The 22,301-nt window shown below is 46.4% G+C and overlaps 3 protein-coding genes across 4 annotated transcripts in view; 1 reads left to right on the top strand and 2 right to left on the bottom strand.

The window, feature by feature from the left end:
• sugt1 (SGT1 homolog, MIS12 kinetochore complex assembly cochaperone) overlaps positions 1-681 on the top strand; it is a 32,529-nt gene extending 31,848 nt beyond the window's left edge. For both annotated transcript variants that reach the window (XM_052464188.1, XM_052464187.1), the window contains exon 14: positions 1-681. This exon is cut by the window's left edge and continues 145 nt beyond it. The gene's annotated coding sequence lies outside the window, so the exon portion shown is untranslated.
• A 1,141-nt stretch (positions 682-1,822) lies between these two features.
• Positions 1,823-9,868, bottom strand: LOC118395255 (leukocyte cell-derived chemotaxin 1-like). The gene is made up of 7 exons (XM_052464189.1): positions 9,706-9,868; positions 9,303-9,443; positions 8,570-8,710; positions 8,328-8,441; positions 4,076-4,229; positions 3,189-3,295; positions 1,823-2,460 (listed from the first exon to the last, which is right to left on the bottom strand). Exons 1-7 carry the CDS (start codon positions 9,775-9,777, stop codon positions 2,236-2,238), a joined length of 954 nt encoding a protein of 317 aa, XP_052320149.1. The 5' UTR covers positions 9,778-9,868; the 3' UTR covers positions 1,823-2,235.
• A 1,507-nt stretch (positions 9,869-11,375) lies between these two features.
• On the bottom strand, positions 11,376-16,034 carry LOC118395152 (protocadherin-8-like). Its single transcript, XM_035788922.1, has 3 exons — positions 12,908-16,034; positions 12,549-12,783; positions 11,376-12,253 (listed from the first exon to the last, which is right to left on the bottom strand). The coding sequence occupies exons 1-3, from the start codon at positions 15,323-15,325 to the stop codon at positions 11,886-11,888; spliced, it is 3,021 nt and encodes a 1,006-aa protein (XP_035644815.1). The 5' UTR covers positions 15,326-16,034; the 3' UTR covers positions 11,376-11,885.
• Positions 16,035-22,301: the final 6,267 nt, after the last annotated feature.

Genomic DNA, 22,301 nt, shown 5'->3' with positions numbered 1-22,301 from the left:
TCCCCCTCTCTTCCTCAAGTGGACCGCCCCATATCTCCTCTACCCCCACACACACTCCTCATCCCAGGCCGTCTGTCAATATTGCTTTCTCCCGGCCAACTCTCTCGTTCTCTCTTTGCCTCCTGTGGACGTCCACCTTATTCGCCAAAACCCACCTTTTCCAACACCTCCCCCTTCCAGTCTCTGTCAATATTGGTTTTTAGAGCTTTGGTGATTCTCAGCAGCGATCCAGAAACCACTCTTTACCCTCATTAAACCATTCTCACACTCTATGAAGACTGTCATAGATATATCAAACTGTCTTTCCTAGATCTCATAGAAACAGTAGGAATCATCGTCATGGTCAGTTCTGGCTGTTTGATGGTTAACCTGGTTAAAGGCGGCAATGAGTTGAAACAGAAACCCTTTTCACCTCTTCTTGTGTCTCAGCAATGGCCGGTTCTTGTTTTTAAAGCCTGTCGTTTTTCTGGGGTGGGTTTTGGGTTGGAAATGTTGCTATCGCCTCATTCACTGCTTTCATGAAAAATTAAAACTTTTTTTTTTTCTGTACACTCGTAGAATTTCTTTTTCCACATCAGCAGCAATACGGTCATGAAATGGAAGTCTGGAGTCTTAATTTCCTTTTCCTCAATGTGATTCAAACTTCAATGTAAATAAATGATTTATTTTCTGGATCACCAATTTTGAGTTTTACTGTGTTTTAGTGTTGAGACCTGAAGAAGGCTAGCATCACCAATCCCAAACACGCTTATCGTACTGTTCTAATCTACTATATTAGAGAAGGCATAGACCTCATCCTCACACACACACACACTCCGCTTCTCTCTGCTACGAGTGGGCGTTGCGTAAAAGAAGCACGGGAGCATTAATATGCATCTGCCTGCCTGCTATCCGCATCATCAGCTCTCACACCTAGTTAAGTTTTAAAATCGTACTCACTCACACACCCCTTCCTCGCTGAGTTGTGTTAGATTCATTGCACATCGTTTCATCTCTCGTGACAATCAACTTGTTTTTGGCTTCGGATATAACTGCATCACACACACACACACACACTGCCCCCTCCCATACCCCTGCCTGAAGCTGCTCTCCTGACATCAAAAGGAGCTAAGCACTTTGCATCGCGGGTAAGATCAGAGCGTGACGGCTGCATGGTCTTTTAGTCTCATCATAGTCGCCCAGACCTCTCAAACTCTGAGGCGCTCCAGTTTTTTTTTAACCTTATTGATCAACTACTGCGTTTGGGTATAAACTCCTGTGTGTGTGTGTGTGCATGTACATACAGCTGCTTGCGGAAGTGTGCCTGCATGTGTACTGTATGTATAGTATCATTGATCTCTGCTGTTCAACCATATTATACAGTAGACTAATTTGCTTTGTACCATATGAGTTGTCTTCTCTGTTCAGGTCAGTACATTACTGAACTAATGTGTTTAATATGATCGAGTGATGCAAAAATGCTGCGTTTATATGGTTAAAATAACATTTTATTCATTGATTTTTGCACTTTGAAATAGTTATTTAATGCTGATGGAGAATACCAGACGGTATACAGTAGATGTTGGTAGGCTCTACTTCTGGAGAAACTGTTGGGGAAATGAATAGCAACGGTCTGGAGGACAGAAACACTTCTCACGAGCATGATGAATAGCTACAGACACACACAGCTGACCGTCTCGTCCCAACTCGTATACTTTAACTTCTGCCTACAGAAGACTTATTTCTTACATTTGTTTCCATCAAAAAAGGCAAAAGGAAAAACTGAAAGGTAAGTTTACACATCACTAACCGTCGTGTCAGTCACTAATGAGAGAACGACAGAAAATATATAAAGTCTTTTAATGTTTGGTTTCAGGGTGACAAGATCAGACAGGTTGTCACCACAGGGTATGTAGTATGCAAGTACTCTTAAAGAGTATGGTATGAATAATGATATACAACGTATTGTAGCCTACCTACCGTATGTCTTACAGCATACATATATTTCTCTGTTATGGTTGAAAACTGAATATCCTTGATTGTTTGCTCACTCCCCTTTAAAAAATAATAATAATAATAATAATCTTTGTCTCGCTCTTCCTCCCTTGCCCAAATCGGAAGTGAACTGCACTATACCTAGCCAAGCTAAGTACTCAGTTTGGTTGACCTATCCCCCCCTCTGTTTTTCTTTCCTCTCTCTCTCTCACCACCTGTCTTTCTCTGGATTCTACCACTCCAGGTCTAGGCAGGGGGTGTTTAGAGGATGCCCAGGATGCGACCCACCCACCAGCGGCAGGGCATGATGACTCTGCAGGCCACCCTGCACCCGCGGTAGTGGTATGGCCAGGGTTGGAACCCGCCCAGGGGCTCACAGATCCTCTGGCACTGGGTGTGACTCCTCCGGCACTCCGTACAGCACACGCCCTGGTGGTCCAGCATGGGGTCAAAGGTCATTGTGCCCTCCTCGCCCTCCAGACCACGCTACAGGTTGAGTGAGAGGGGAGAAGTCGTGTTAAATACTGGTAGTAGCAGCATCTGTAGACATGTCTATGTAGAAATGCATCTCTGAAGAACTAAGGAATATAATTTCTTACTTAATGGTTTATCTGAAATGCAAACACTGAGTTCTAGGTCTGTTCTATGTCTGTGGTGGTCTAGGGATGCCTGGGGGAGGAGCAGTCGGGATTAGGGGGAGTCTAGAGGCCTACACATGGAGGGGGTACAGGGTGTGGGGAGATTCATAGTGGAGCTATTCACACAGAGCCTCAATGGAACTTTAGTTAGGTATTCTAAAGGAGACTCTGAGGCGCAGACAGACTCAGGGTGACAGCAATCTCTCTCTCACACACACACACACACATGCTCTGAGGGACAGGCGTGCACACACACACACCCACACACAGTTGGGGTGACAAGCGTGGCCGCTCAGGGTGATGCCGTGAACCCAGCATCCGTTCCTTCTCACACAGCTGTGCATGCTGGGAGAGAGAAGGGACAGGAACCATTTGACCCGTTGTCAGACGCTCAGCTGTTGACATGGGCGTGAGCGCGTAACATTATACTGTGTCTCTAAGAGGATGTGCAGTCTGGTTGTTAGAACAGGCCTGTGGTGACACAACAAACACGGTCTATGAAGGCCAAACATTCGAGCTGTGCCGCTGGAATTTGAAGTTACACAGCACGCTGATTGAGTGGGCGAAGGCACTCACATGATAGGGGTTCTCAGGGTTAAATTCTGCTTCCGGGTCCACTTCCTCCTCTGCCCCCGGTGCCTGGCGGCGCTGCCGAGGGGCTGCCCTCCTCTTCCTCTGCCCACCTGGGGAGGGCACAGAGACTGTCAATATGCCATCTAGGCATGTTGACATCAGGGCGTTATTGGAGCCCCCTTTGGAAGCACCACACCTACACTGAGTGCACAAAACATTAAGAACACCATCTCTTTCCATGACAGACAGACCAGGTGATCCCTTATTGGTGTCACTTGCTAAATCCACTTCAATCAGTGCAGACGAAGGGGAGGAGACGGGTTAAAGAAGGATTTTTAAGCCTGGAGACAATTGAGACATGGATTGTGTGTGTGTGTGCCATTCAGAGGGTGAACGGGCAAGACAAAAGATTGAAGTGCCTTTTGAACAGGGTTTGGTAGTAGGTCTCGCACACACTCCAGGTCTAGGCAGGAGTTTGTGTCAAGAACGCTGCTGTGTTTTCACGCTCAACAGTTTCCTGTGTATAAAGAATGGTCCACCACCCAAAGGACATCGAGCCAACTTGACACAACTGTGGGAAGCATTGAAGTCAACATGGGCCAGCATCCCTGTGGAACGCTTTCAGCACCTTGTAGAGTCCATGTCCTGACAAATTGAGGGAGGGGTGCGCAACTCATTATTAGAAAGGTGTTTTTAATGTTTTAATACTAATTGTGAAAAGAAAACACTAATTGTACTGTTTTGCTTATCTCCAGTGCATCATGTTGCTATGTGCATTGTTTGGAGATGACCAGTCGCTTTCACAACTTATTGTTGTCCTTCAAAATACACACTTTACTACTCCCATATAAGGACTTGTGTGTGAGAATATAAAGGTGCTTATTGGGTACCGTTGGGGTAGGTAGGGCGGAGCCAGAAGATTGGCAGGCTTCCACACAAATCGCGGATCTTGGAGCTGAGGAAGGTGGGGTCAGAGAGGGGCATGTCAGCCGCCACCCAGATCAGAGAGTCCTCCTCAAACTTAGCAGGCATCACCTCATCCTCCTGGAGAGAGAGATAGGGGAGGTTGGGGGGGGTGGATTAATGTAATTACAGGATGAAGGTTAAAATGTGTATCCTATAAGGCCTATATACAATCTACGGCGTTGAAAATCTGCGCATTGACGTTTTAAAGGTCGTTCCCATTTGAGCCGACGTGCAGTTTACCCGTGGCGTGAACGCAGTCTCCGCGAACGCTTGGCGTTTTAAAGATCTTCAGCGCTACAGATTGAATCGAGCCCAATTAAAACAACCCATTTCACTGCACCAGTGGATGTGACAATACAAACAAAAAGAAACAAAAAAAGTAGCTCTCGGCTCTGACTGACAGACAGACAGACAGACAGACAGGCTTTTAAGGAATGTCCCTGGGTTTACACTGTCTGGCTGATTTTCCTGTATAATTGCAATATTCTTGCGACTCTTTCGACCCCCTTGTTTGTTTTAATGTGGTTTCCTGTCTCGTTCCTCATTGTCTGTTTTTAACCCTTTGCATGTTTTCTTAATGAAACCAAGCAAAGTGCATGGCGCAAAAGGGATATCCCTCAAGCATTCTTGTAAATATATAGTTCCTGACCTGGTGTTCATTAGACAGACAGATTGGATCTGGGTTAGAAACGTACTTTACTCATCCCCAAGGGTAGATTCAGCCGAAGACACAGGAGCTCTCCTGTCTATGAGAAGCCCTCAGATTCTCTCCAGCGTTTAGGCGCTTCAACAACGTCAAGAATCATTCACATCAAGTCAACAAGCTGGACGGAAAAGCAGGATGGCCTACATTTGATAAAGTCTCCCTGCTGATGTGTAGATCACATGCACACACACACTGCTAACATGAATAATATTATTGTATTACTAGAGTAATATACATGTGTTACTGGTTACTCAACAGGTAACAGATAGTTAGGGGAATGCTATCATCTAACCTACATGTACACACTTTTATTTTTCATTTTAAATGATTAGCTTGGTGGACAAGCAACAGCAAGCGTTCTCCAGTGCAGGACTGATGAGTTTACCTAACCCATTCTCTGTCTGTCTGTCTGTGTTTGTCTGTGTTTGTGTGTGTGTGTTGACACTGATAAGAGTTTATCGTCTCCATAGTTCCCATCACTAAATCACAACCGACAACCCAGCAAGATCACACCGGATAGACTTCCGTATTCAACGTTTGTCCACGTCCCGAGGACGTTTGGAGATGCCTTCAATTACCGTCCAATAGGGGCAGCGTGAGCACATTTTACTCTCGAGCGGCTTGCCAGGCAAGGATCGCGGGTTCAATCCCAGTGCAAGGCAATCGTTTAAAATGGTTTCTGTTTTCACCCTGTCACAAACCTTAACCCTTACCTTAACCAGTCAGAGTTATTGTTTTCACCCTGTCACAAACCTTAACCCTTACCTTAACCAGTCAGAGTTATTGTTTTCACACTGTCACAACCCTTAACCCTTACCTTAACCAGTCAGAGTTATTGTTTTCACCCTGTCACAAACCTTAACCCTTACCTTAACCAGTCAGAGTTATTGTTTTCACCCTGTCACAAACCTTAACCCTTACCTTAACCAGTCAGTTATTGTTTTCACCCTGTCACAAACCTTAACCCTTACCTTAACCAGTCAGAGTTATTGTTTTCACCCTGTCACAAACATTAACCCTTACCGTAACCAGTCAGAGTTATTGCCTAAACTTAACCGTCAAGGTTTTTATGGTACCAACCTTCATCCTTACTTACATTATATATACAAAAGTATGTGGACACCCCTTCAAATTTGTGGATTCTGCTATTTCAGCCAAACCCATTGCTGACAGGTGTATAAAATCGATCACACAGCCATGCAATCTCCACGGGCGAACATTGGCAGTAGAATGGCCTTACTGAAGAGCTCAGTGCCACTCAACCTGGCACCTTTCCAACAAGTCAGTTTGTCAAATTTCGGTTAACTGTAAGTGCTGTTATGGTGAAGTAAAAACGTCTAGGAGAAACAACGGTTCAGCTGCAAAGTGGTAGGCCACACAATCTCACAGAACGGGACCACCAAGTGCTAAAGCGCATAGCACGTAAAAATTACCTGTCCTCAGTTGCAACACTCACTACCGAGTTCCAAACTGCCTCTGGCAGCAACGTAAGTACAAGAACTGTTCGTCGGGAGCTTCATGAAACTCCATATTAATGCCCTTGATTTTGGAATGAGATTTTCGACAAGCAGGTGTCCAAGTACTTTTGGTCATGTATTGTACTTTCACTTCACCCATAAACATTTATGCCACCTCCTGGACAAAATGTAAATACTGGGATATTGTTGGAAGACCAGCCTGCAGCTACTATTATAACCACATCTCACTGAGCCCAACATACACACAAACATACACTGTCTAGCACACACAGTGGAATAAATAAACGGCTGTTGACGAGGCAGAGAGGCGTGTGTGTGTGTGTGTGTGTGCGTGCGTGCGTGCGTGCGTGCGTGCGATGGCCTGCGTGATGTTTAATGATGTGTGCATGGAGCATACACAGCGCTAACTGATTTAAATAATCAGAAAGCCTCATTTGGGCAGTGGGACAGCTTACACGCACTCACAAACGCGCAGACAGAAACACAGACATCTTGCAGCACTGTGACAGCTTGACAGGCTTGTTCAGATGTTGTTAAGATCAGTGTGTTGATCCAACCCGCCTCATTTCAGTTTGGCCAGAGAGAGACTGTGAAAACATGACTCACGAGTGAAAGCAATCCCTCTCTCTGAGTGGCGCGCGCGTGTGTATGTGTGTTGGCGGGTGTGTGTGTGTGGGTGTCCTCTCGGCTCACCTTCCCATCAAATACTTCTTAACTGACTTCACTTTGAGAGAAATGGACAACATGACAGTTAGGGTTATCACACATGACTTGCGGTATGGGGGGTGGGGGAGTTATGTACGTCAGGTGAGACCAGATCACAGGTCTTGTCCTCGGATGGGGCCACAGTGTCTCCTGACCCCTCCTGTCTCAGCCTCCAGTATTTATGCTGCAGTAGTTTATGTGTCAGGGGCGTAGGGTCAGTTTGTTATATCTGTGCGTACTTCTCCTGTCCTATTCGGATGGCCTGTGTGAATCTAATGATCTCTGGATTCTCTCCTTCTCTCTTTCTTTAAATAATCAGAAAGCCTCTTTGGGCCAGTCCCAGGACTACCTGACATGCACTCACAAACTGTCCCCAGTCCACCTGGCCATGCTCCTGCTCCAGTTTCACTGACCTGAGCCCTAGGACCGTGCCCCAGGACTACACTGACATGAAGGCTCAGATGTGCTGTCCCCAGTCCACCTGACTGTGCTGCTGCTCCAGTTTCAACTGTTCTGCCTTATTACTATTCGACCATGCTGGTCATTTATGAACATTTGAACATCTTGGTCATGTTCTGTTATAATCTCTACCCGGCACAGCCAGAAGAGGACTGTCCACCCCACTCCCTTCCTCATCTAGGTTTCTTCCTGGTTTTGGCCTTTGAGGGAGTTTTTCCTAGCCACCGTGCTTTTACACCTGCATTGTTTGCTGTTTGGGGTTTTAGGCTGGGTTTCTGTACAGCACTTTGAGATATCAGCTGATGTACAAAGGGCTATATAAATAAATTTGATTTGAAATTTGATTTGGATAGTTTGTGCCAGAAGAGATCCTCCAGATCAGAGCGAGAGAGAGCTCATGTTTGGGGCTGGATACCAATCTGCTACAATCTCTTCCTTTACTTGAACAAGCCCTTACCCTCGGGCTAAACACATCCGAGCCAACTAACCACAGACACACACACACACACAACCACACAGCCAACCCAGCCAGTAAACCACTCAGTTCATCATACATCTCTCCTGTAATCGCTTAAATGAACTCAGTCTCTATATCTACCCCAACCCCCCACAACACACAACCAATGTTAACTGTGTCTGACAGTAGAGATAGGTGTGTCGTGGCCATAGGTAACCCAGAGAGAGAGAGAGAGAGAGAGAGAGAGAGAGAGAGAGAGAGAGAGAGAGAGAGAGAGAGAGAGAGAGAGAGAGAGAGAGAGAGAGAGAGAGAGAGAGAGAGAGAGAGAGAGAGAGAGAGAGAGAGAGAGCAGGAGAGCAGGTCATTCCTACCAGGTCGAATAGAAGAGAGTCTTTGTTGAGTGTTTCCACGTCAGGCAGATGAGCTTTGACCTGGGTCTTAATGTAACACTTCTCTCCTCCAGCAAAACGGATACCAGTTAAACCCTGGGGTGGAGAGGAAGTTGCTTGTAAAGAAAATAACAATGTGCATCTGACATGTTACAAAATTGATGTAGCCTTCGATGTACCAAATGGAATTGGAATCATTTCTGTTGCTGTTGTGTCAAACGTACAATCTGGAAGTCGTGGACCTCCACTGCCTCCTCATTTCCACTCCCAGTACGGAACCTCTCCATGTTGTTGGTAGCATCAATCTCCATGGAGCCCTCCTCCACCTTACCATTAATACTCATGCTGTAGTGGACGTTGTAGACCTGGCACACACACACACACACAGGGAATGTTATAACATCTGCAAGAAGGAGTTTGGTGTGTGTGGTGGGGGGCGGTGGGGGGGGGTAAATTCTCTATCTGCCTCGGGGGCAGGAGTGTTTTCTTCTCCTTCTTCATAATGGGTGGGCTTTGTTGACACCCCCATCTCCATCCTAGAAGCAGCGTCAAAAACAACCAAATTATTTTCCTATTCTCGTTCAGGCAATGCATTTATACTGCAGGCCTATAGCTAAAAAATGCATTCAAATCATATACATAATTGTTTTATTATTCGACAGTAGCCTAGGCTTACCTCGATTACACCTCTCGTCCCCGGGACATCAGCAGGACCCTATGAGCCCCCCTTCCCCTCCCCCCTCCCAAGTCTCAGAAACACAAGGCTTCCATTCATTATACGCTCTTGACTTCTACCAAGCGCTCCAACACCTAAATGGCATAGCTCAACACAATGATATGATTTATCAGCTTTTAACATTAGGCCTGCCAGAGACTAGAGTCGCTGGTTCAAGGCCCAATGCCTCTTAAATTCGCTGTAGTCCATTATTACAGAAGGATTCATGTTAAAACTCTTACATGTTTGTCGTTAATATTCCAGAAGTAAAAAGCTCCGATAGCCCCGAACAGCAGCAGTATTGCCCCGGCGATCAAAACCACAATCCCGGACTTCAGCAGGCGGCCGGTGGCCACCGGTTTAACTGCCACCGCAGTGTATGCCTGAGATGAACACATCAATAATTTACATGAATGCCACCTAAACTGGGTTCGCAAATTGGAAATTGTTTGTAAAAAAAAAAAGGTTTATAAATCATTTATAATGCGTTGCCTTCATAAAGTCCAACTCAACATCAACACCTACGTAAAGATTAGCAGGTGTCTTCGTGGAATGGCCACATAAAACTCCTGACCCTAGCCTAGGCTACCTGGCACAGGTATATCATTTAGAAACTCAAGCAACGATATATGATAGTCTACTTACAGGTGGCATAAACTGTTGCAGGTCCTCGGGTCCCGCTAAAGCGATGGGCACTTTATCTGAACTCTCGGCCATGGCTGCGAGTGGGTCTGAGAGCCTGAGCAAAGGTGTCCACTAATCCTCTCTCTCGCTCTCCCTCCCTGTCTCTCTCTCTCTTAGCTCTCTCTCTCTCTCTCTCTCTCTCTCTCTCTCTCTCTCTCTCTCTTTCTCTGGGACAGGGCAGGGCTAACCAAACTGCCTATTCATGCGCGATGATTGTTATGAAAGTATGCGCGTGCGGCGTGTCACACCGGGAATCTTTTAAAATGGTCATTATGTTGGCTTGGCGCCCTGCCTCGGGACAGGGGTCCATCAAGGAATGCAGAGTAGAACGATGTTATTATGGCTTTGGAAGACTGAGAGAGAACAGGCTGTTCGGATCTTGAACCAACAACAGGACAAGTGCGCTACCTTCTGTGCAAAACGCGTCCAGACAGCGTGGGCCTACACGACCTAAGAAAGCCCTTTGTCAAAATGTGTGTATTTACATTTGACAGGCATATACGATGCGCAGTGGAAAACGTCTGGGTTATATTAATGTATTTCTCCAACATTTCTTTGGGAGTCCTATTCAAACGGTAACGCGGATTGTTCCGTAGGTGGAACACAAATGAAGTAAACGTGCGTAGCTGACGCAGAGGCTGGAAGGAAGACTTTCCTTAAATCACCCTGGAACATCCAATACGCTCAGTCAGAGGGTATCTGAGCTGCTCTTGTAGTAGTCTCTCTCTCTCTCTCTCTCTCTCTCACTCACTCACTCACTCACTCACTCACTCTCCCTCAGTTCTAACGGCCCGAAGGTCCGAGGTGGATCCTGCGGAATGTGTGGCGTCCTATCTCGAGCTAACGATACAGTATGGGCCACTCAGTGAAGGCCCCATGGGAACAAATATCCATCCAAAATGCTTATCTCAAAGGAGACGTGGGGTATCTAGTTCCCGCTGTATGTGCGCTGATTGAGTTATCATGACATGCTTTATTACCAAACACATGAATTACATCCTGTGGTTAAAGGCAATAGTCAATCGACTATAGTTCTCTATCCAAACGTAACAGGCGTGCTTTTACGCATAGGCGCCCATTGGGCGTGTGCGCTATAATTGAGTGCTGTGCGCAACTGTTTTTTTATTCTGTGCCTTGAGGAGGTCGGTTTACAGACTGTATTAGACTCTTTAGACATGCAGAAACCCCTGGAGATTATAATATACACGGATGAGTATGTTAATCTTATTGATGAGTTTGATTGGCTCCGACTGCTAGCCTCTGGCGAGAATGAATAGACCGCAAGATCGTTTTGTTGCCAATAGTCAAACTACATTATCAATCAAATGTAGACGAGACGAGGTTCGCCGTTTATATTCGGTTGTAGGTGAAATGTCCCCCTTCACTCCTCCACTGTCCTGTCAGAGCGCACCGTTTTTTTCAATAGCGACACCTCTCGGCTCCAATTGTACAGCAGTATTAGGGCTATTATTTAATTGTCAAAGGGGGCAAAGTGCCTTGATTAATAAGGCTCCGTTTAATAACATAGAAGCACTTTTCATTGAGCTCCCTTATCCCTCCAGGACTAAGAGCAGCATGTCTTAAATAGGTTGATGTAGGAGTGAGTGAACAGAAATAAGTCGGGGACAAGATTAAGGTCTCAAAACGGTATTTCAACGTTTATTTTCTTTCGAATATGGTGATAGAAAATCGAAACAATTATTACATCATTGCATTTAAATAAATTCATACATAGTTATCAACTTGATACATTGGGTCTCCGGCATCAAAACCGTGGTTTCTGGGCCATTTTAATAGTAGGCATGCCTTAGAATCAGTATAATTACAATTCATATGTACACATCGTCGGTGTTTAATTATGATTTTTATAAAAAAATAAACTCTCTTTATGTACAAATCCTTGCATAAGTTACACAGTATATGTCCAACAAAGTCATAACAGTGATTGGATACAGAGTCCAAATGTGACTTTTACATTGAAACACTTAAAAATTCAAAATACACAAATATTCTTTAGGATATACAAACTAATTTGCATGACAAATAATCTCCTACATTTGTAAGCAACATGTAATTCTCATTGTCATGGTTTTATAAACGAAATGAAACACATTTTTGAATGCTGTTATTTAGGTTCTTCTTTAGACTTCATTGCTGGGACACCGTGTGGTGGTCGGACCGTAGACTGGGATAGTGATTTCACTAATCTCCTGAACTCTCATGGGTATGGGAGGAGTGACCAGGACATAGTCATATTCTCTATGCAGAACCTTCTCATACACACTCTGCAGGCCGGTTGTTTTGGGGATGTGCGCCTGGTAATAATTGTCCCGCCGGAGCGAGTCTCGGGGCAGCGAGGCCGTCTTGGAGAGACTGTTGAAGGAGGAGAGAGTCTGGCCTGTAGGGGTGGGGACGGGCGAGGGACCGGTGTTAGCGTGGACAGTGGTAGGGCTCCAGCAGCGGTCAGAATGACCCAGAATCTTACACTCACTGGTACACGCCCATAGACCTGAGAGAGAGAGAGAGAGAGAGAGAGAGAGAGAGAGAGAGAGAGAGAGAGAGAGAGAGAGAGAGAGAGAGAGAGAGAGAGAGAGAGAGAGAGAGAGAGAGAGAGAGAGAGAGAGAGAGAGAGAGAGAGAGAGAGAGAGAGAGAGAGAGAGAGAGAGAGAGAGAGAGAGAGAGAGAGAGAGAGAGAGAGAGCTTAGTCTCCTTGTGCGACCAAACAGAAGCGCAAAACCCTGTACACATTGACTTCCTTCGAATGACTGTAATGGTTATGGTACAGAAATAGAAGTATCTCTTACCACTCTGGCCACCCATGGGGGGTACCAGTGCTCCCTCCTTCTTCAGGTCGGTGCCACTGATGTCACTATCGCTGTCGTTAAAGTCACTGTCGCCTTTCCCGCTGTCCTTCCCGCTGAATGCGGGGTCTCTTGCAGAGATGGTGGTGTAGGAGTTGCCCTTCCAGATGGTGATTGGTCTGACCACTTCTTTACCGTTATTGTAGCCGTTTCCGTAGCCGGGCAGAGTGGAGTAGCCCTGTGGAAAAGAGAAACAGCACAGTTCAGCACCATGGACAGTAACACATTACAAGAGCACTGTATGAGGCTGCACATGCAGAGAAAGAGAGTGAGAGGAAGGGGGAGAGGGAACAGAATCTCACCTTGGATTTGCTGTCCGGTTCGTAGACGCACGGGGCCTCGCTCCCATCTTCTGAGGCGGAGCACAGGTCACTGCTACCAGTGTGTTCCCCGGCAAAACCAGGCTGGCTCGAGAAGGTGTGGGCTTCAAACCCTCCCACGACTCCGTGGAGCGGCAGCAGAGGGTTGTCGCCGTTGTTTTTGCCTCTTTCCAGAGTCTCCTTCTCCCCGTACGAGTCGGTGTCATCTCCAGTCTTGTCCCGTTTCCGCCGGTTGCAGGTGGTGGCGATGAGGATGATGGCTAACAGCAGGAGCGTGCAGCTCCCCGCGAGGACGATGATAATCACCACTGACAGGTCCCACTGTGTGTGCTCCCCGGCCTCCCTGCTGCCTGCCCGGTACACAGTCCTGTCGCTCGGAGGGGCGCCCGCAATGATGAGGAAGTGAAGCGTGGCGGCAGTGGTGAGCGCAGGTCTCCCGTTGTCACTCACCGTGACGGTCACGCGCAGGGTCTCGTCCACGCCGTGACTGAGCACGCGGTTGAGGTAGACCTCTCCGGTGGCTTTGTTAACGGAGAACACGGATGCCTCTCCAAAGGCAAGTCTGTAGGACAGCTCTGCATTCAAGCCCTCATCAGCATCTTGCGCCTCCACCCGGGTGATGACGTAGCCTGAGGGCGCATCCCGGGGCAGCAGAACCTCCGCAGACCCATTATTGAGCACGGGCTGGTTGATGACAGGTGCGTTGTCGTTTTGGTCCACTATCCTAATGTTAACGGTCGCGGTTCCGGTGAGGGGCGGGGACCCACCGTCGCTGGCTGTGATGCGGAGCTCGAGCTGTTTCATGACTTCATAGTTGAAGCTCCTGAGTGCATAAAGGGAGCCACTCGCTGGGTCCAGTGAGACAAAAGCGGACACCGGAGAGCCCATGACATAGGCGTCAGCGAGCTTGTAGCTCACCTTACTATTGTGGCCCAAGTCCATGTCCCTGGCGACCACCGTGGTGATGTAAGCACCCGGTGCGTTATTCTCCACCACAGCCACTTCATACACCGGCTTACTGAACACAGGGGCATTGTCATTCTCGTCCATTAACCGGATGGTGTACTGGGTGATGGTCCGGAATGGTGGGGAACCCAAGTCCTCTGCCACCACTGTTAGATTATACTCAGGGATTTGTTCCCGGTCCAACGGGCTTGTGCTCACGATCATGAAGCTGTCCTCGTACGCCTGCTGCAACCTGAAGTGGTCGTGGCCGTAGAGCGTGCAGTGCACCTGTCCGTTAGCACCAGAGTCCCTGTCCGAGGTGCTGACTAGAGCAACAAAACTCTCGCGTGCCGCAGACTCCGTGATATAGGCGATTCCTGCCGTGATGGAGGTCATAGGCGTGATGGAGATCTCTGGCGCGTTGTCGTTAACGTCCTGCACCTGCACCACTATCTTACAGATAGCCGGGCTCGGGTTTGGACCCAGGTCAGTCGCCTGGACGTCGAATTCGTACGTTTTTTTGCTTTCAAAGTCAATGGGGCTCTCAAGGGTGAGGCGTCCCGTTTTGCGGTCCACTCTGAAAAGTTGTCGAATCTCTGATGGCACCTGGTTACCGAACCCATACACCACCTCCCCATTCAGCCCCTCATCCGGGTCTTCTGCGTTCAGGTCCAGTAAGAGAAACCCTACCGGTGCGTCCTCAGGGAGGTCGACTGAGAAATTGTTCCTGTCGAACACCGGGCTGTTATCATTGTAGTCTTTCACCTTGACGTTGATGCGAGTCGTTCCAGTGCGGGACGGGTTGCCACCATCCATAGCAACCAGCTCGAGCGCATAGGAAGCCTGTGTCTCACGGTCCAGCTCCTTCATGAGCACAAGCTCCGCATATTTAACCCCGTCGGCTCTGCTGAGCACATCTATGGTGAAGTGACTGTTAACGGATATCTGGTAGCTCTGGATGTAATTCAAACCCACGTCCTCATCCACAGCGAAGTCTAACGGGATCCGCGTGCCCACAGCTGTGTTTTCGGAGATCTCCAGACTCGACTCTTTCCGGGGGAACTCGGGGGAATTGTCGTTGATGTCCTTGACCTCCACCTCGACGTGGATGAGTTTGAACTGCTCTTTGGAGAAGCTGACCACATCAAATGCGATGAGGCAGTGAAGGGTGTGTTTGCAAATTCTCTCTCTGTCAATTCTCTCTCCGATAGTCAGCTGGCCGTCGCTCTCCCTCAAACGGATAAAAGACGAGTTGAACTGCTTCATCATCCTGAAATTTGTCTTGGAGCCCGAGGAGGGGCTGATTGAAATGTCCTTGGCCAAGTTTCCGATGACAGTCGTCGGGGCGTCCTCCTCAAATGTCTCATACTTCACCGTCTTGCCCTCCGTGAGAGCGGGCAGGACAGCCAGCGAGGTGCACACCAGCACCCACCAATTCCACCCTCTCATACCCATCCTTCTAATTTAAATAACACAACAAAAATCCACTAAAAACTGTCTGGAGCTTGGCTCAACTATTTATTCAAACAAAAGCACTTTCCAAGTCTCGTTGGATACGACAGTGTTCGTTTTAGAACGACGAGGTAATAAAGCCCTAACTCTCTCCGCCGTGTTCGCTCCGAGGTGTGCTCTCCCAGCGCGAGAGGGCTGCAGTGGCGGGAGGGTTTATACCGCGGTGCATGCAAATGAGCTGCACTGTAACCAATCCGCGCGTTGAAAACGAAAAGGGGACTTCTAAAGGACCTCTAAGCCTGCTTAGAGATTCCTGGACTGTGCGGATAAACTTGGCACAGATATGTGGTCTAAAGGCAAGGCTTGATTTTAATGTTTAGTTTCCGTTGATTATTTACGTCTTGTTGGTCTGTTTAATGAGTCTGCGCACAAACACACGCCGGGTGCTGTGATGCGCAGTGCCCCTGAGCTAGAGGACAAAGCACTCGGGTAACAGACAGTATAGCTACAGTCGCATTTAAAGACAAATATGGGTCATTATGGACAATGCATAGGGCCTTTTATTGTTCTCTGCTGTATGCCAGGCAGCCTACAATTTACTGGATCATTAGGCTATTGATGCATTATCCACAGGGTCATATCAGGTTCTTCACCAGAAGATTGATATGTTCAACCTGCTCTCAGAGTATTTTGTATTATTCTGTATCTAAACCCAAACCACTCCATTTAATATGATATGTTAAGTTTCGTATGGTATGTATAAATGTATGGTTGTCCATCATCCATTAAGGATGATATGTTACGTATTACAATTATTATGATATGTTAAGAATTTGCCAAACGTACAATATGGTTACAATTTGCAAATGTGCAATATGCTATGAATTTGCTAAACGTATTATATGTTACGAATTCAGATTTTTTTTTGTGGCTAACTTTAGCTAGGTATCTAACTTCAGCTAGGTGTCTAACTTTAGCTGGGCTATGGGTTAGGGTTAAGTTTAAGGTTAGGAGTTAGGTTAAAGGGTCAAGGTTAGGGTTAGGGAAAGGGTTAGCTAACATGCTCGATGCTAGATGCTAGATAAAAAGTAGTAAATAGTTGAAAAGTTTCCAATTAGCTAAAATGTTAAAGTTGTCCATGGAGAGATTTGAACACTCAACCTTTGGGTCGCTAAATATTTGCATTATATGCCTACCCATCCATCTCAGCCAACCACCTTCCTTTTATTTTTGCCTTAAATAACATTCTGTCTTATGTAACTATACCAAATATACCAAATATACCAAAACATATCATACTAATTTAAGTGTCCCGGATTTACTTTTACCAAGTTCTGTCTAATCTGAGACCAGGCTGATATGTTTGGTTGAGAAGCTTTGAACAGAAGCCTATCCATCCCTTTTTGTAAAGGACCAATTGTGAGGGGAAATCATATTCTGTAGCCCTGTCCCAACCCAAAGAGCCCCTCAACCCTTTAAGAATGCACATTTGTTTGTCCTTGACAGATCAGCATCTCTTTCCCCCAATAACCCAAACCCTGAAGACCTACGACTGTCAGCCTAGCTATCCTGTAAATTAAAATGTGTAATATACATTCAAATTTGGCTAACAAAAGTGAAAATGCTTGGGACCCTGGGACTGAACACCTCCCTCTGCAAATTGATCCTGGACTTCCTGACGGGACGACCCCAGGTAGTGAGGGTATGCAACAATACTGCCATCAACAAGGGGACCCCACAGGGGTGTGTGTTTAGTCCCCTCCTGTACGCCCTGTTCACCCATGACTGCATGGCCATGTACGACGCCAACACCATCATCAAGTTTTCTGGAGACACAAAGTTCGTAAGCCTGATCACTGGTGACGATGAGACAGCCTACAGAGAGGATGTCAGGGACCTTGCAGTGTGGTGCCAGGACAACAACCTCTCAGTCAACGTTAGTAAGAACAAAAATCGTGGACTACAGGAAACAGGAGGGTGAGGATGCCACCAACCACATTGACGGGGCTGCGGTAGAGCAGGTCGAGAGCTTCACACACACGCAAAAAAACAATCGTGAAGAAGGTGCAACAGCGCTTCTTCCCCCTCAGGAAGTTTAATAATTTGGCATGGGCCCTCAAATCCTACAAAGTTATACAGCTGCACCATTGAGAGCACCTTGACTGGCCACAGCACTGCTTGCTATGGCAACTGCACTGCCCTCGATTGCATGGCGCTACAGAGGGTGGTGTGGACAGCCCAGTACATTACTGGGGCCTAGCTCCCTGCCATCCAGGACGCCACATATCATATCAGGTGGTGTGAAAGGAAAGACTCCAGCCACCCAGGCCATAGACTTTTTTCCACTGTTTGTGCACAGCAAGTGGTACCGGATAATTAAATCTGACACAAAAAGACTTCTGAACAGCTTCTATCCCCAAGCCGTAAGACTGCTAAGTAGCTAAAAAAAATGGCCACACGGACTATCTGCACTGACCCTTATATCTTCTCTATGTGTAAAGGACGTTGCTTGCGTAGCGAGTAACACTTCCTCCCAATTTGGCCAATATCTGGCACGAACTCAGGACCTCTGCTTGCACACGTGACAGCCCACCTGAAGCATCTTAGCAGTTGGTGCCTCGCTGGCGCAAGTGGGGATACTTCAGGCTGAGGAATACTTTTCACACATCCCCATGTGCTACATTCACCCCTCAAATGTATTCAACAGCAAGCCCAGCGCAACTGTAGATCCGGTTCACGGCACCACTGTAAAGGATGCTTATACACTCACTCTATGCACATTCTACACACTCACATGTACATGAAATCATCATATACAATGCATTGGTAAAGTATTCAGACCCCTTGACTCTTTCCACATTTTGTTACGTTACAGCCTTATTCTAAAATAGATTAAATAAGATAAAAATCCTCAGCATACTGCACACAATGCCCCATAATGACAAAGCGAAAACGAGTCGTTAGGAATTTTTGTGAATTTATTAGAAATAGAAAACAGAAATACCTTATTTATAAGCATTCAAACTCTTTGTTATGAGACTCGAAATTGAGTTCAGGTGTATCCTGTTTCCATTAATCATCCTTGAGATGTTTCTACAACTTGATTCTAGTCCACCTGTAGTAAATTCAATTGCTTGGACATGATTTGGAAAGGCACACACCTGTCTATATAAGGTCCCACAGTTGACAGTGCATGTCAGAGCAAAAAACAAGCAATGAGGTCGAAAGGAATGGTCCATAGAGCTCCGAGACGGCATTGTGATGAGGCACAGATCTGGGGAAGGGTACGATAAAATGTCTGCAGCATTGAAGGTCTACAAGAACACAGTGGCCTCCATCATTCTTCAATGGAAGAAGTTTGGAACCACCAAGACTATTTCTAGAGCTGGCCGCCCGGCCAAACTGAGCAATCGGGGAGAAGTGCCTTGGTCAGGGAAGTGACCAAGAACTTGATGGTCACTCTGACAGAGCTCTAGTTCCTCTGTGGAGATGGGAGAAACTTCCAGGACGAAAACCATCGCTGCAGCCATCCACCAATCAGACCTTTATGGTAGTGTCCATACTGAAGCCACTCTTCAGTAAAAGGCACATGAGAGCCCTCTTGGAGTTTGGCAAAAGGCATCTAAAGACTCTCAGACCATGAGAAACAAGATTCTCTGATCTGATGAAACCAAGATTGAATTCTTTGTCCTGAATGCCAAGTGTCACCTCTGGAGTAAATCTGGCACCATCCCTACGGTGAAGCATGGTGGTGGGAGCATCATGCTGTGTGTATGTTTTTCAGTGGCATGGACTGGGAGACTAGTCAGGATCGAGGGAAAGATAAATGGAGCAAAGGACAGATCCTTGATGAAAACCTGCTCCAAAGAGCTCAGGACCTCCAGACTGGGGCAAAGGTTCACCTTCCAACAGGACAACAACAGGACAACAACCCTAAGCACACAGCCTAGACAATGCAGTAGTGGCTTCGGGACAAGTCTCTGAAATGTCCTTGAGTTGCCCAGCCAGAGCCCGGACCTAAACCCTATCGAACATCTCTGGAGAGACCTGAAAATAGCTGTGCAACGATGCTCCCCATTCAACCTGACAGAACTTGGGAGGATCTGCAGAGAGGAATGGGAGAAGCTTCCCAAATACAGGTGGGCCAAGCTTGTAGTGTCATACCCAAGAAGACACAAGGCTGTAATCGCTGCCAGAGGCGCTTCAACAAAGTATCGAGTAAAGGGTCTGAATACTTATGTAAATGTGATGTTTCTGTTTTATTTATTTAATTAATTAGCAAAAATCTCTAAAAAAAGCTGTTTTTGCTTTGTCATTATGGGGTATTGTGTGTAGATTGCTGAGATTTTTTTAAATGATTTAATCAATTTTAGAATAAGGCTGTAACGTAACATAATGTGGAATAAGTCAACTGGTCTGAATACTTTCTGAAGGCACTCTATCTAACCCTACCACTCCAGTATACCTTCACATTGTAAATATGGTTTTGGCGCTGACCCTGTATATAGCTTACTTTACTATCTCATGTTCTTCTTAATTCTATTTCTCGTGTGTGAGAACAAAAACACACGAGAAATAGAATTAAGAAGAACTTGACTTGAAAAAATAAGATTTTCTTTCCACCTTTTGGTTACTGGCCCAACGCTCTTTAGCGACAGGCTACCTGCCACCCATACTAATGAAGGTGACAATAGAAACTTGAAAGGTCTGTCCAAATCCATGCTTCACAAATGTATGAGATATTGGACTACAAACCAAAAAAAAGTGCAACAGTTTCCTATGCTTCTCCAATGTGGCTATTTCATTGTCATTCATAATTCCATAACTCTATTCACCAAGACCCGTCTAGATATTTTGACTACCCCCCCGTGTGGCTTAATCCAATAACTGTTATCAGATCAGATTTGACTCAATAGAATCGGCTATATCCACTTTATCTACTTAAACATTGATTTTCTTCTAATTCCGACTCAGCTCAGATCAGCTCACGAGATGTCATGTGAGAGGGGATTCGTTAATGAGATCCGGTGTTCTTCGGCCGTTTTAACATGCGTGTCAGCGCGTCGCGCGCCTCCATAACCTCGTCTGCCAGAACAGAGCTGCGCAGGTGAAGAGACAACACACTCACCAGCACAGTCACACACAGTCGCATACACACACCCGTATCAAATGGGATTTGGCTGTTAGCGCGGGGAGGTTTATCCAGATTTCAATGGTGATATTATATCAAAGGTGTATGAAGCGCTCGTTAGCAAAGGCAGTATAATGGCATGGCGGGGCCTCTGTTTGGAGGCAGCGCCTGGTGTATTGTGCCTGTGAGCCGGCCTGTAGGGACCCTAAGCTCCACTGCTCTCACACAGCACTTCACCTAACGGCAGCATAATGAGCCTGCCCCAGCCAGACCCGGCCACAACTCCTTTCATTAAACAGGAGATGGTGGATGAATCGGACAGGGTATTAAAATACATTTAGAAGACGGCCTGGGCCTCGTCACGGCTCTTTAAGAGATTTTCTCTTCTTTCCGAAAGTAAAACAGACACACACAGACACACACACACAACTCTTAGGGAACACTCGCCTTTCCAGAGGGAACTAGTATTAGTTGGCACCTTCTAAAGACCCATCTGTCGCAGAATGTCAAATATTCTGAGACCCATGAACTAGGTTATACCTGTGAACACGGTCTGTTGGCTATAGTAGGGGCCTACCAGAGAAGCAACAGCATGTGAGAAAATACACTTGGGCAAAGTGTTTGCCACAATCTACATCAAATAGGCTGCGATTGTGGAAACCCTCTTGAAATGCATTCTAATGTAACTCAATACATTCTATAAACTGATTCTATAGCTGTATTATGCCTATATAGCCTGTTCACTGCAGGCTATTCTATTCTATGCGGTGAGAACTGTTCTGTTTATTCTCTATTAGGCTGCGAATACACGGGTCTGCATATTCTAATACAGCTCAGTGTTCTCACAGAGAGAGAGCAATCAACGGCAAATTACACTGTGTAGAGTCTCGCATTACGGATTATGTATGAGAGAGAGAGAGAGAGAGATTTGCTCTTAAGACCTCTTTTGATTCTCTTTAAACTGCTGGCCAGACATTCGGCCAACCCGAAGCTGCCTATTGTGTGAGCGTGCTTTCACTACTCCAGCTCTGACACACTCACACACAACTCATTCCCTCACGTGATTGGTGTGTCGATCTCGCCCGTCTGCACGCGAGTTCAACAATAGCAGAATTAGAGCGAGCCTCGCAAATCCCATCTATTCTTCACGAGACGTATTAGCATTTTCTTTAAAAATATATATTTTAGGAGACCCACACCTTCCCTTTCTTTCCTCCCTCTCTTCCTGTCATTGACGTCCCATTTGCTCAAGTGAACGCCCGACATTTGTGGTGTGGAGTTGGTCTCCTGATCCTCGCCTCTTGTTGGGCTTAACTCATTGAGATGGAAACGAGGCGATTTAGGATCTATTGTCCGTCAGATAAGCGGTAGGGAATGGAGGCAGAGGAGGAAAGGAGGGGTGAGAGGGTTAGGAGAGGAGGGGTACAGAGGGCTGTCCAAGATAATAGAGGCAGAGGAGGAGAGGAGGGGCGAGAGGGTTAGGGCTGGAGGGGTACAGAGGGTTGTCCAAGATAATCGATCCTCAGCTGTTTAGGCAGGTAGTCGAGCCCTTCTCTCGCACCACTTCAACCCCGCTAACCTTTGCTTAACTCACGTGCCATCACACGCACATATACTAATGATTTAATAATACAATTCACCACTAATTATCCAATTATCGCTTCACCAATGGAGAGAGGTGACTCAAAGGGCCCATTTTTTTACAATTATACCTCCCCACCATTGATAGATATAAAATGTGTGAATACATCATCAAGCTCAACAGTTAGCAATCGGTTTAACCAGGCTAAATTGAGGGGCATTTTAGAGATTATTGAGTCATGTTCTCTAATTGACAGTATTTAGGCT

The sequence above is a fragment of the Oncorhynchus keta genome, chromosome 15 (assembly GCF_023373465.1).
Source record: "Oncorhynchus keta strain PuntledgeMale-10-30-2019 chromosome 15, Oket_V2, whole genome shotgun sequence".
Classification (NCBI taxonomy): domain Eukaryota; kingdom Metazoa; phylum Chordata; class Actinopteri; order Salmoniformes; family Salmonidae; genus Oncorhynchus; species Oncorhynchus keta.
This window is presented reverse-complemented; position numbering and strand designations above follow the sequence as displayed.

Excerpts from the sequence above, each read along its gene's own strand:
- LOC118395255 (XM_052464189.1), bottom strand. The coding sequence starts at position 9,777 with ATGGCCGAGAGTTCAGATAAAGTGCCCATCGCTTTAGCGGGACCCGAG. Across the intron at positions 8,442-8,569 it reads AGGTCCACGACTTCCAGATT|GGTTTAACTGGTATCCGTTT; the intron begins GTACGTTTGACA and ends TCTCCACCCCAG. Across the intron at positions 4,230-8,327 it reads ACTCTCTTCTATTCGACCTG|GAGGATGAGGTGATGCCTGC; the intron begins GTAGGAATGACC and ends CTCTCTCTCCAG.
- LOC118395152 (XM_035788922.1), bottom strand. The coding sequence starts at position 15,325 with ATGGGTATGAGAGGGTGGAATTGGTGGGTGCTGGTGTGCACCTCGCTG. Across the intron at positions 12,784-12,907 it reads AACCGGACAGCAAATCCAAG|GGCTACTCCACTCTGCCCGG; the intron begins GTGAGATTCTGT and ends TCTTTTCCACAG. Across the intron at positions 12,254-12,548 it reads CCCCATGGGTGGCCAGAGTG|GTCTATGGGCGTGTACCAGT; the intron begins GTAAGAGATACT and ends TCTCTCTCTCAG.